This window comes from Spermophilus citellus (genome assembly GCF_964194105.1).
Source record: "Spermophilus citellus genome assembly, chromosome: 15".
NCBI lineage: Eukaryota > Metazoa > Chordata > Mammalia > Rodentia > Sciuridae > Spermophilus > Spermophilus citellus.
In genome coordinates, this window is record NC_138195.1 from 20653393 (window position 1) to 20665559 (window position 12167).

General features: G+C 40.2%; 1 protein-coding gene across 1 annotated transcript in view; it reads right to left on the reverse strand.

Moving 5' to 3' along the window:
• Positions 1 to 3183, reverse strand: part of ERCC6 (ERCC excision repair 6, chromatin remodeling factor) — an 83011-nt gene extending 79828 nt beyond the window's left edge. Inside the window, exons 1-2 of the mRNA XM_081268501.1 lie at positions 3081 to 3183; positions 2367 to 2459 (exon numbers count right to left, since the gene is read on the reverse strand). Of these exons, the coding sequence (XP_081124627.1) occupies positions 2367 to 2459; positions 3081 to 3093 (106 nt within the window). The 5' untranslated portion in view covers positions 3094 to 3183. The remainder of the gene's footprint in view (positions 1 to 2366; positions 2460 to 3080) is intronic.
• Between the last annotated feature and the right edge of the window lie 8984 nt (positions 3184 to 12167).

Genomic DNA, 12167 nt, shown 5'->3' on the forward strand with positions numbered 1-12167 from the left:
TAGCTCAGTGGTTCAGCGCCCCTGGGTTCAATTCCCAGCATCAGAGGGAGAAACTTCCTCCATTCTGAGGCCTTCTGTTTATCTTTTAGAGAAAGGCTCAGCTTGGTCTCCCTTTGCAATAGAAGGGGCAGGATTCTTGTTCAGAGCTTTTCTAAGAGCCTCTAAATAAGAAACACTTCTGTTTTCATTTTTCTTATCTGCATGCAAGAGGTGGGTTTTTGGGGGGAGTGGGGGGCTTTTTGTTTGTTTCCCAATCCTTGGGATTGAACCCAGGGTCTCAAGCATGTTAGGCGAGTGCCATACGACTGAGCTACTTCCCAGGCCAGATTTATTTTTTAAGTTAAAAAAAAAAAAAAAGTCAATTCAACCAAAAATATTAATAGTATTGTAGTGCAAAGACAAGATTTAAAATAAAGAAATTTTGGGGAAACAACTAATAATTTTAAAAAGGGTAAGAGGAATGGTTAAAAGTAGAAAACGACAGGGCATATTCACATAAGGAAATCAAGAAAAGGTCTGGTGAATTTGGACATGACTGGGTCACTGGGTTATCTAGTAAAAGAAGATTCAATGGAGCAATGGAGACAAAATCCAGACTGCAGTGGTTTATGAAGTCAGCAGAAGATGAGGCACCCTATAAGGGAGTGGACTATTCCTTTAATTAAGGAGGTTGGCTATGGGAGGGAAGTAGATGGAATGATAAAGTAATAAGAGATCTATTGGCAAGTGGGGAAAGAAAAATGAAGGCAAGAAAAATGAGAAAATGTAATGACTGAAAGAGATACAGAGATGACCTAACCAGAAAGCTGTGCAGCAGCAGAAGGTCCAGGGTGTAAACGAACAGAAAGAAGGATGCCTATTTCTCTGATTCTGGCAAAAGAATAACTCCTGATGTGCCTATCTACAGATACAGAAAGAAGCTGAAGTGGACCACAGAAAAAATATCCCATCAGATAGGACATCTGGGCACTTCCTGGGTCAGGGGACAAAGTTGGGATGGGGGATGGAGAAGAATAGAATTCTGGAACAAATGTCTATTTAAAAACACAAGAGGGCTAATGCAGAATGAATACTAAGGGTACCTGCTGTTGGCTCCCCAAAACCAAGGACTGCCAATACTTCCTAACACTGTATAATTTCCTTCTCTAGCAATGAGTAGTTCCTTGGGGAAATTTTCACTATTGGGGATTTTCAAAGTAGAAGTGGTAGAACAAAAGGTTCCTGAAGTTGATGTTGAGAAAAGCAGCTGAAACAACATGTTAGGAATCCTATTTGGAAGGTTTATTTAAAAAAAAAAAAAAAAAAAAAAAGCCAGAAAGGGATTGGATTGGAAATGGGATACAGAGGTGGAGAATGCACCTAGCATCTGGTCATGGTAGGAAACCAGAAGGCTTTCATCAGAAAGTTAAAGAAAAGCCAGGCCTGGTGGCACACAACTAATATCAGAGACTCAGGAAGCTTCAACAGGAGGATCGATTGAGGTCAGCCTCAACAACTTAGCAAAACCCTGTTTCAAAATAAAGAAATAAAAAGGACTGGGGAGGTACCTTAGTGGTAAAGCACCCCTGGATTAACCCTCCCCCCCAAAAAAAAGAAAGCTAACGAAGAGTTTCAGAAGTGAAATAAATCATTAGTTCAACAAATAATTGAGAGTCAATTACACCAAAAAATGTGCTAGGCAAACTAATTCCTTTCCCTACAGAGTTTAGTCTCTTGGGAAAGACCAGACATCTTAAAAAGTATGTCTATATAGAGACAGGGATATACAAATGCAATCATGGTAACTACCATAAGAACAGAATACAAAGCTCTTTAGGAAAAAAAAATAAGAGAAACCTAACTGACATTGTGGAGGTAGGAGTAAAGTCAATGAGGCCTATCTGATAAAGTCAGTATCTGAAGGATGAACAGGATTTACTCAGACCAAAAGTAGAGTGAACATCTTGCAAAGAGACAACATGTGTAGCTGCTAATGCCGGGAAGCGCTGGTGAATTTGGGAAAATGAAAGAAGACTAAAACAATAATTTTTTTTTTTTTTTTTTTTTGGTACCAGGAATTGAACTCAGGGGCACTCAACCACTGGGCCACATCCCCACCCCTATTTTTATATTTTTTATTTAGAGACAGGGTCTCAGTGGGTTGCTTTAGCACCTCGCCACCTGAGCTGAGGCTGGCTTTGAACTCGCGATCCTTCTGCCTAAACCTTTAGAGCTTCTGGGATAACGGGGTACGCCACGGCAACATTGAGGATTTTTTATCTCCAATTTTGAGTTAAACAGAAATTATCAGAACTCCATTCATCTTGTAAATTCTACAGAATATTTCGTAACACACTACAAGCCTTAATTATCTGGGAAAACATTACCTTCAGTGTCCTCTCCTTTGAGCACTGGGGGATTCTGTGGCCAGGGGTGAGCAGAATCCTGGTGTGGAGGGTTGTTTGTACATACGCACAACTCTGTGAAGAGGCGGGCAAGAAGAGTCAGGTCACGCAAGGTCTGGGAAAGCTGAGCTTGGAGTTTACTCCAAGTGCAATGGAATGGCTTCGAAGAGTTGTAAGCAGTGATGACACTGTGACCCGACTTAAAAACCAGTTAGGCTACTGCAGGGATAATAGATTGGAGAAAGTGCAATGAGAAGATACTGGGAGATGTTCAGAAGGGAAAATGACGACTTCACAGCTTGGAACAGGGTGACAGCTGTGAAGATGGTCGCTTGTGAAGAAAACCAGGTTACAGCATATACAAGCGGACTGCTCAATCCTGCTTCCCCCTACTCCAACTTGAGTATAGCAACGCAGAAAACTCCAGACCACACTAACCTCTCTCAAACAACTCTAGTATTTTAATAGAGAACAAACAGGGCGTGGGACCTCAAAAGAATTCGGTGAAGTAGATGCGTGGTCGCTAGCCCGCCCCGCCGGGAGCCAAGACCCGCAAACAGGACGCCAGCTACCACCTCCCCGCCCCAGAACAGGGCAACCCCAGAGGAGCGCGCGCCGCTGCGTCACTTCCGGTCGCAGGATAGCCTACCAGAAAGCGCGCGCCCGGGCAGAGGACCGGTTCGCGGCCGCCCGTACCTTTAGGCTCCATCGCCGCGGCCAGAAGCCAAAGGCGCAAGACGTGACCGCTGGAAAAGCCCGAGCCGGCACCAGTCACCCGCCAATCGACAGTAAACCTGGTCGCCACTCACCCGAGGGCCACGTAACTGCAACACACGGAAAGCGAGAAGCCGGTGCCACCACGGAACACAATCCAATCGGCTGTAACGCATGCGCCCTCTGCCCGCCGTAAACCCCGCCCCCAACATCGCGGCGTGGGTGACGACGCACGCGCTGGCCTGCCAACCTGCTTTGGAAGCACCCTTTAGGCCACGTGGTCTGAAGGAAGCGGACTGTCTGGTCTTACTACCTGGGGCAGGGTGGTGTTACTATCACCTGGGCCTCTGGCTAATTGGGTGGCTAGAGAACAGTGTATCACCCCTTTTTTTTTTTTTTAACTTATTAGTAAAGCGGTTATAAGAATTAAAAGATGTTTCTAAGGGAGAGAGGGATATGCAATTGGCCATTTAAATGTAAATATTGCTATTTAACCATGAACCCTAAAGAGAAAGTAAGCTGGAGGAAGCAAGCCAGCTCCAATTGAGTGCCTCACTGGTAAAGTCGCCTTAACCAATGGAATTGTTACCTCTCATATCCTCTGGCACCTCTGACCTCCTGAAGAATTGGGAAAGGTCTTATCGCTGTTCTTCCCTATGCCCTAAGGCAATGAGCAGTGCAGGCAACCCACACTGAACCTGCATAAATGTCTTATTACTTTTGGTCAATCATTATGTATCTGTCCTTAGATCTTAGGGAAGATTTTGAACCAGATAATAATTTTTAGCTTTGAACATTCGAGGAAAAAGTTGACCATGGAATGCTGGAGGACGCAAGTTCTAGGCCAGCCTGAGAAATTTAGCCAGATCTTCTGTCAAAATATAAAGAGGATGGAGATGTAGGGTAATCTCCAGGCCACAAAAAGAAAGAAAGAGGATATGCACTCATAGGCTAGCACAGAACAAAAGAAGGAAGCTAAGCTTCCCCCAAGGAAAGAAATGGTGGGAATACCAAACTGGAACTTTTCAGCTCAGCACTGGAAGAGGGCACCGCAGCAAAAGTCCGCTGGGAGCAGAAGTGTCTATCAAACGGATCTTTGAAGCCTGATTAAGAGAGTGTATCTTTCTCATTTTGAGCCAAAAACCAGACAATGGGAAAATGAGTTGGGAAGGAGACTTAATAATGCTCTGTAATACCATTATATTACTTCTGTTAGTGATAGATATCCACTCTGGTCATCCCACATAAAACTGAATGTATTTTAAAAAGGAAAATTCTAGTGGTAAATTGTTGAGCTGGGCTGTGTACATTGCTCAGTGATAGAGGCAGTGATTACCATGCAAGAGGCCTCAGATTCAATCCGCAGCACCGCCACCCCAAAATGGGTCTAGTTGGTAGATATTAATTTTAGTGCTTGAAAGTGAAAGCAGAGTTCTTACCCAGCAGTTCCCAACAATTTTGAGAATGAGATTACCCATTTAACACGGAGTATTTTTAGAGATCTATGCATCAATCAGAAGAAACAAATGGTATCCACAAATGGGGCAGTTGACCATTAATAACTTTCATAAAAATGTGGGCAAGGTTTAGGAAAACTCTATGGCACAGTAAATAACCCTGGGGCTAGTAAGAACCAGGAGCTCTGCCCATCTGTTAGGGACTAAATTGTGTCTCCCTGAATTCATATGTTAAAATCCTAACCCCCAGTACCTTAGAATGTGACTGTTTGGGGATATAGGGTTATTAAAGAGATTAAGTTAAATGAGGTCATTAGGGTAGGTCCTAATCTATTGAGACTGCTGCCATTATAAGAAATTTAAACGCAGAGGCATGCATTAATGAAAGAGCGTGTAAGAATACAAAGAGAAGATTAGTCATCGACAAGCCAAGGTTAGTGGTCTCAGGAAAAAAAAAAAAAAAAACTCTGCCAACATATTAATCTCAGACTTGCAGCCTGCAGAATTAGGAGAAAGTAAATTTCTCTTGTTTAAACCAGCCAGGCTTTAATATTTTGTTAGAGCAGCCCTAGCAAATAGGCCTGGAGGAAAAGTGGGAGGACCCAGACAGAAGTGAATAGCAGAATGGAGAAGACCTCTTGAAATAAATACAGAATGACCTCAATTTCCTCTATTATTTCCAATGCTGTTGTCTCCCATTGTCAAAGCCAACTGAAAGCTGGAGGGCCAAGGAGCCTGCTGATGCCTGACTTTAGAGATCAGCCTCCAGGGCACAGAGTAGGGTGGAGAAAAATGAAAAGTGAAGCTGGAGTAGCAAACAGGAACTATGCATCATTCCTCACATAGTTGTAGTTATCCTTTTGTATCCTCTTACTTTAGAAGAAGCAGAATAATATTCACTATTAATTCAATAAAGCTTTTTAAATGGATTAGTATTTAGTTAATTAAAAGATCAACATACTTTGTCTAAGCCAAGTTTCTCCTGCCCTCCCTCCTCTGATAATAGTAATAAGGTCCAATGAGCTGTGATAAATCAGATTTGATTATTTCTGTGCTCACCTGAATATTAAGGACAACTCTTTATTCATACCCTCCCAGTCTCTTGATCATTCCTGATCAGGCCTCCTTTGATGCTATCTGCTGTTTGTTCTCACATCTTGAGAACAATGTTGGCCTCCAATGCCCACCACTGAGTGGAAGCATCATTGTGTGGGTGCCACAAAAGCTCTGTCAAAACCACTCCCTGTTGGCACTCTTTGAGGTCTTAATTGAACCTGTCTCCAGGCTGATGGGGAATAGACCCCAGACTCTGTCAGTATCACCTGAGCCTCACAGTAGCCCCACATCCACTTCCAGCAGCATACATAAGGATATCTTGTCCCCGAGGAGAGCACTGCACGTGCAGACACCATCTCATTGCATTCTTCAACCTAGTTTCTGCCCTAGGCATGTGCACATTCTCTCTCTCTCTCTCTCTCTCTCTCTCTCTCTCTCTCTCACACACACACACACACACACACACACACACCACAGTTTATTCCAGCTTCAGCACTCCCCCCAGTAACATGCCAGTGGAGCCATGAAGGCTGAGCCCACAATTTCATGAGACATGTCTGACTTTCATTTTGAGCCTCAGGTAGGGAATTCTTATATGGTTTGGAAGTTAGCAGCACTTACCTATGTGGATCATCATTTATTCCATTTTTAGACTTTGCTAACTGGTTGTATAGGCAGGTGTCTTATTTCCTTGCAAAGAACTGGCTAGATGGTTGAGGGAACTGCAGTGCCCTTGGGAATCCATGAGATGGCTGAAAAGAGCTCATGTCTCAGAACCAGATGCCCATGGTTAAAGGTGGGAAGGAAACAGTCTGCCAAGGACCAAAATGGGATAAGCCAGATAAAAAAGTGTCTAAAAATGTGCAGTTTGTCCACAACTCTTTAATAAGACCAGAAACTTTTAAAGAGAGAAATATTCAAAGAATTCTTTCAGTTGACAGAAGCTTCCAGATGCTAAATTCTCTCTTTTGCTAAATCTGTCAAAAACCACAACATTGGAGAACATATTTTCTCCTGACTACAGTCATCATGAAAGAGATAAGTACTTAAGACCAAACTGCAAATAGCTCAAACTGAAGCCTACCAATAGGATGTATGAATATGGAAATTCTGCCTTCAGCCCCACCAACTCTGAAACAATATAGATAAGATATAATAGGAACATACCTCAACATTGTAAAAGCTATTAATGCTAAGCCCAAGGCCAACATCATTCTAAATGAAGAAAAATTGAAAGCAATCCTTTAAAAACTATAACAAGACAAGGATGCCTTCTTTCACCACTCCTATTTAACATAGTTCTTGAAACTCTAGCCAGAGTTTCAACTATCACTATTTGCCAATGACATGATTCTATACCTAGAGGATCCAAAAAATTCCACCATAAAACTTCTAGAACTAATAAATGAATTCAGCAAAGTAGCAGGATATAAAATCAACATCCATAAATTAAAGGCATTTCTATACATTAGTCTTTCAAATCCTTGAAAGAGAAACTAGGAAAACTACCCCATTTACAATAGCCTCGAAAAATACTTTGGAATCAACAAAAGAGGTGAAAGACCTCTATGATGAAAACCACAGAACACAAAAAAAGAAATTAAAGAAGACCTTAGAAGATGGAAAGATTTCCCTTGTTCTTGAATAGGAAGAATTAATATTGTCAAAATGACCATACTACCAAAAGCACTATACAGATTCAATGCAATTCAATCTAAATCCCAATGACATTCTTCATAGAAGCAGAAAAAGCAATCATGAAATTCATCTGGAAAAATAAGAGACTCAGAATAGCCAAAGCAATTCTTAGCAAGAAGAGTGAAGCAGGAGGCATCACTAAACCAGACCTTAAACTATACTACAGAGCAATAATAACAAAAACAGCATGGTATTGGCACCAAAATAGACTAGACTTGTAGATCAGTGGTACATAACAGAGGACATAGAGACAAACCCACATAAATACAGTTATCTCAATACTAGACAAAGGCACCAAAAACATATATCAGAGAAAAGATAGCCTCTCCAAAAGGAAAACTGGAAATCTAAATATAGCAAAATGAAATTAAGCTCCTGTCTCTCACCATGCACAAAACTCAACTCAAAAGTGGATCAAGGACCTAGGAATTAGTTCAGAGACCCTGTGCCTAAAAGAAAAAAAAAGTAGGCCCAAATCTCATCATATCGGATTAGGCCCTGGCTTCCTTAACAGGATTCCTATAAGTGCAAGAATAAAATCAAGAATCAATAAATGGGATGGATTCAAGCTGAAAAGCTTCTTCTCAGCAAAAGAAACAATCAGTGAGTTGAAGACACAGCCTACAGAATGGGAGCAAATTTTTACCACATGCACATCAGAGAGAGCACTAATCTCTAGGATATGTAAAGAACTCAAAAAACTTAACACCAAAAAAAAAAACCCAAATAACCTTATCAATAAATGGGCCAAAGATATGAACAGACACTTCTCAGAAGATGATATACACTTGATCAATAAATATATGAAAAAAATGTTCAATATCTCTAGCAATTAGAGAAATACAAATTAAAGCCACTCTTAAGATTTCATGTTACTCCAGTCTTAATGGCAGCTATCAAGAATACAAACAACAATAAGTGTTGGCAGGGATGTGGGGGGAAAGGCACACTCATACATTGTTGTGGGACTGCAAATTGGTGCAACCAGTCTGAAAAGCAGTATGGAGATTCCTTGGAGAACTTCGAATGGGACCACCATATGACACAACTATACCACTCCTTGGTTTATACCCAAAGGACTTAAAAACAGCATACTACAGTGACACAGCCACATCAGTATTTATAGCAGCACAATTCACAGTAGCTTAATTGTGAAACCAACCTAGATGCCCTTCAATAGATGAATGGATAAGGAAATTGTGGTATAAATACACAATGGAATATTACTCAGCATTAAAAGAGAATAAAATCACAGTTGTCAACAATGAATCAAAATGCATTCTGCTGTCATATATACCTAATTAAAATAAATAAATAAATAGATAGATAGATAATAAAATCATGGCATTTACAGGTAAATGGATGGAGTTGGAGAATATCATGCCAAGTGAAGTAAACCAATCCCAAAAACCAAGGCTGAATGTTTTCTCTGATATATGGATGTTGATCCATAATGGGGGTGAGGGGGGAGCATGGGAGGAATGGAGGAACTTTGAATAGGGCAAAGAGGTGGAAGGGGAAGGGAGGGGGCATGGGGATAGGAAAGATGGTAGAATGAGATGGACATCATTACCCTAAGTACATGTATGAAGACACAAATGGTGTGATTCTACTTTGTGTATAACCAGAGAAATGAAAAATGGTGCTCTATATGTGTACTGTGAATTGTAATGCATTCTGCTGTCGTGTATAACAAATTAGAATAAATAAATAATTTCTTAAAAAGATACAAGAAGTGGTGGGATTTTTAATGTCAAGTTTGTGATACGCACTTATGCACTTAGAAACCTGTATGTCAATTAATCATCTATTTTTTCTTACCTATATCCAATCAGTCCCCCAAGTTGCAACAGTTATGCCTCCTCTGTAGTTTACACACCTATCCCATCTTCTCCATCTCCTCTGGTTGCCTTAGCTACTGCAGCCAGCCTTCTACCCCAAGTCTTGTTGCATCTCTTTTATTTGCATGCAGTTGCCAGCCCTCCGCAGGTATATCCCTTCTCTACCTCAAATCCAATCCCTGAAGGATAAAACTCAAGTTATTTAACATTTCATTCAAGCCCCTTTTTTCTCTGATCCATCTATTTTTCTGCATCATTTCTTTCCCTCACTTCCAGGGTTTCTATGCTCAAAATTTAGGGAACTACTCACTACTGTGTCTTTCAGGATATGCTGCAGTCAGCTCCTAGTGTTACCTGCATATGTCTTCTTAATTGTTTTAGCTCAGGATGCCATAACAAAACTTCATAGATTGGCTGGCTTAATCAACAGACATTTATTTCTCACATTTCCAGAGTCTGAGAAGCCAAAGGTGTAGGCAAATTTGGTTCCTGGTGAAAGCTTTCTTCCTGGCTTGCAAGTAGCTACCTTCTAATGTGCCCTTTCATGGCAGAGAGGGAAAAAAAGCTCTTGGGTCTCTTCCTCTTCTTAAAAAGTGTCTGCCCTGTTGGATTAGGATCCTACCCTGATGATCCCAACTACTGATGATCCATATTACTTTCTAACAGCCCTGTCTACAAATACATATGAAATTTGGGGCACACAATTCCATTTATAGTAGCACTTTGCCTTTTGTAACCTCACATTGGTAGCTTGAAATTGGCTATTATGAGTATATTCACATCATAGAATGGACAGGCTCTACAAACCATCACTTTGGACCAGTTGTAATGTTTACTCCCACTTGTTACTCTCCTGTTTCTGGACTTTGCATGCAGATCCCTCTGCTTGGAATTCTCCCACCATTCCAGAGTCAGCCCAAAGTTTCTCTTTTCTGAAGCTTTTCCTGACCCTTTAAACAGAATTAGGCCCTTACATCTCCCCCATACCCATAAATCATCTCCATTATTACATTTATTGCTTTGGACTTTAATATATTTTATTTATCACTTAAAGACTTTACTCTGGGGGGGGGGGGGCTGGGGCTGGGGCTCAGTGGTAGAGCACTCCCCTAGAACGAGCGAGGCCCTGGGTTCAATCCTCAGCGCCACATAAAAATAAATAAATAAAGGTATTGTGTCCAACTACAACTAAAAAATAAATATTTAAAAAAAGACTTTACTCTGGGCTGTGCATTTTCTTGAGTGCTTTACAAGTTTTAACTCATTTAAATTATCCAAAATTATTCTTGTGCCTTTATGTCTAGTGTCCTGTGTAAGAGACTCCTTCCATCCCCTATAGAGTAGAAGGGCTAAGTTGACTTTCACTTTTTAAATCTTCAGGGTAATGAAAATGCACTAATTTGCTTTATCTCCCCCATATATATGACAAAAAGGTAGTAAAAAAATAGTAGAATATATTAGAAGTGCAATAAAAACTGTAAAAATAATTAAAAAGAGAGGAAAAGTATCCCATTTAGAATTATGTTGGAAACCATAAGAAAAACCAATGTTCAATAAATGAGCAAATAAAATAAATTTTAAAAAATGAGCAAATAATTTTAAAAGCATATAAAAACCATATGATTACATCGAAAAATGTGGGCTAGTGTTGTAGCTCAGAGGTAGAGCAGTTGTTTCACAAGTATTAGGCACTGGGTTTGATCCTCAGCACTAAATAAAAATAAATGAATAAATAAAGATATTGTGTCCATCTACAACTAAAAAAATATATTTTTTAAAAGAAGAAAAATATATCTATACGTGTGTGTGCATTTGGTTGAGGTTGGATGGGGTGATGAACAGTCCCCTTAGTTCTATGTCACTCTTCTATCATTGGTGTTATATTCCTTTCTTGCTCCTCATCTTACTGTTTCATATTCTTAGTCTGTTTTGTGTTATGACAACAAATACCCGATGTAGAATAACTTATAAAGAAAAGAGGTTTATTTAGCTCACAGTTTAGAAGGTAAAATTTCAACATTCAGTGACCACACCTGATGGCCTCCAGTGAGGATATGTGGCTCTCATCCCTCAAGACCACAAGACTTGTGTGGGATGCAATTCTGAGGGTGGTACACTTATGATCTAACTACCTCCACTAGGCCACACCTTTTGATATAGCAACATTGAGAAATTTAACCTCAACATGAGTTTTGGTGGGTATGAGCCACATCCAAATCACAGCACATAATGTTGTTCAATTTTTTGTTTTCCCTGTTTTTTTTCTCACACTACTCCCTGATTAATTTTGGGGATTGATTTTTCCCCCAATCTTTTAGGGTCTTTTAAGTAATCTCCACTAAACACCTTAATTTCCAAAGCTGATCCAAAAATAAGAGAACAGATACAAACAAGCAGAGTTCTATTCAAACTCTGGAAGGTAGAAAGTTAGTCTCAGTGTTCCCTGACTTTAGCATACTCTGCTATCTCAATATAATTTTACTATCAGTAACCATTATTGTGACTAATGAATCAGGTATTAAGGAGATTTTGAAAATGAAACTTCCATGATTCTGAGTACATCAATGGGAACTGATTTAAACTGAGTTTAAACATAAAAGACTGTAGCAATAGTTTAAAAAAAAAGTCTGAGGGTATGGGCATGTTCTATCTAATTTGGAGAAGTAAAATAAATCATGTTTGTTTTGTAATTGTCAATTCGTGCAGCTCCCTCTGATCAGCCTACCCTCAGAGGATGCTCTTTAACAAGCAGGCAGCAGTGGAATGAGAGCACCAAGCAATAGGTGTGGGCATTTTCCATTTCAACAAATTCATTTTATTAAGTGACTACAATGAAGCAGGTGCTCTGTTGAATGTGGGGAACACAGAGGTGAATGAAGCAGACATGATTCCTGCACTCTTAGGATCTGCATTCTAGCACAGAGAGGGGAAAGTGCATTAGGCAAATAAAAATATAAAGCGATAAGTACTATTAAGGAACTTGAAATAGGTTAACAGAGCCACTGGACTATCTTTTA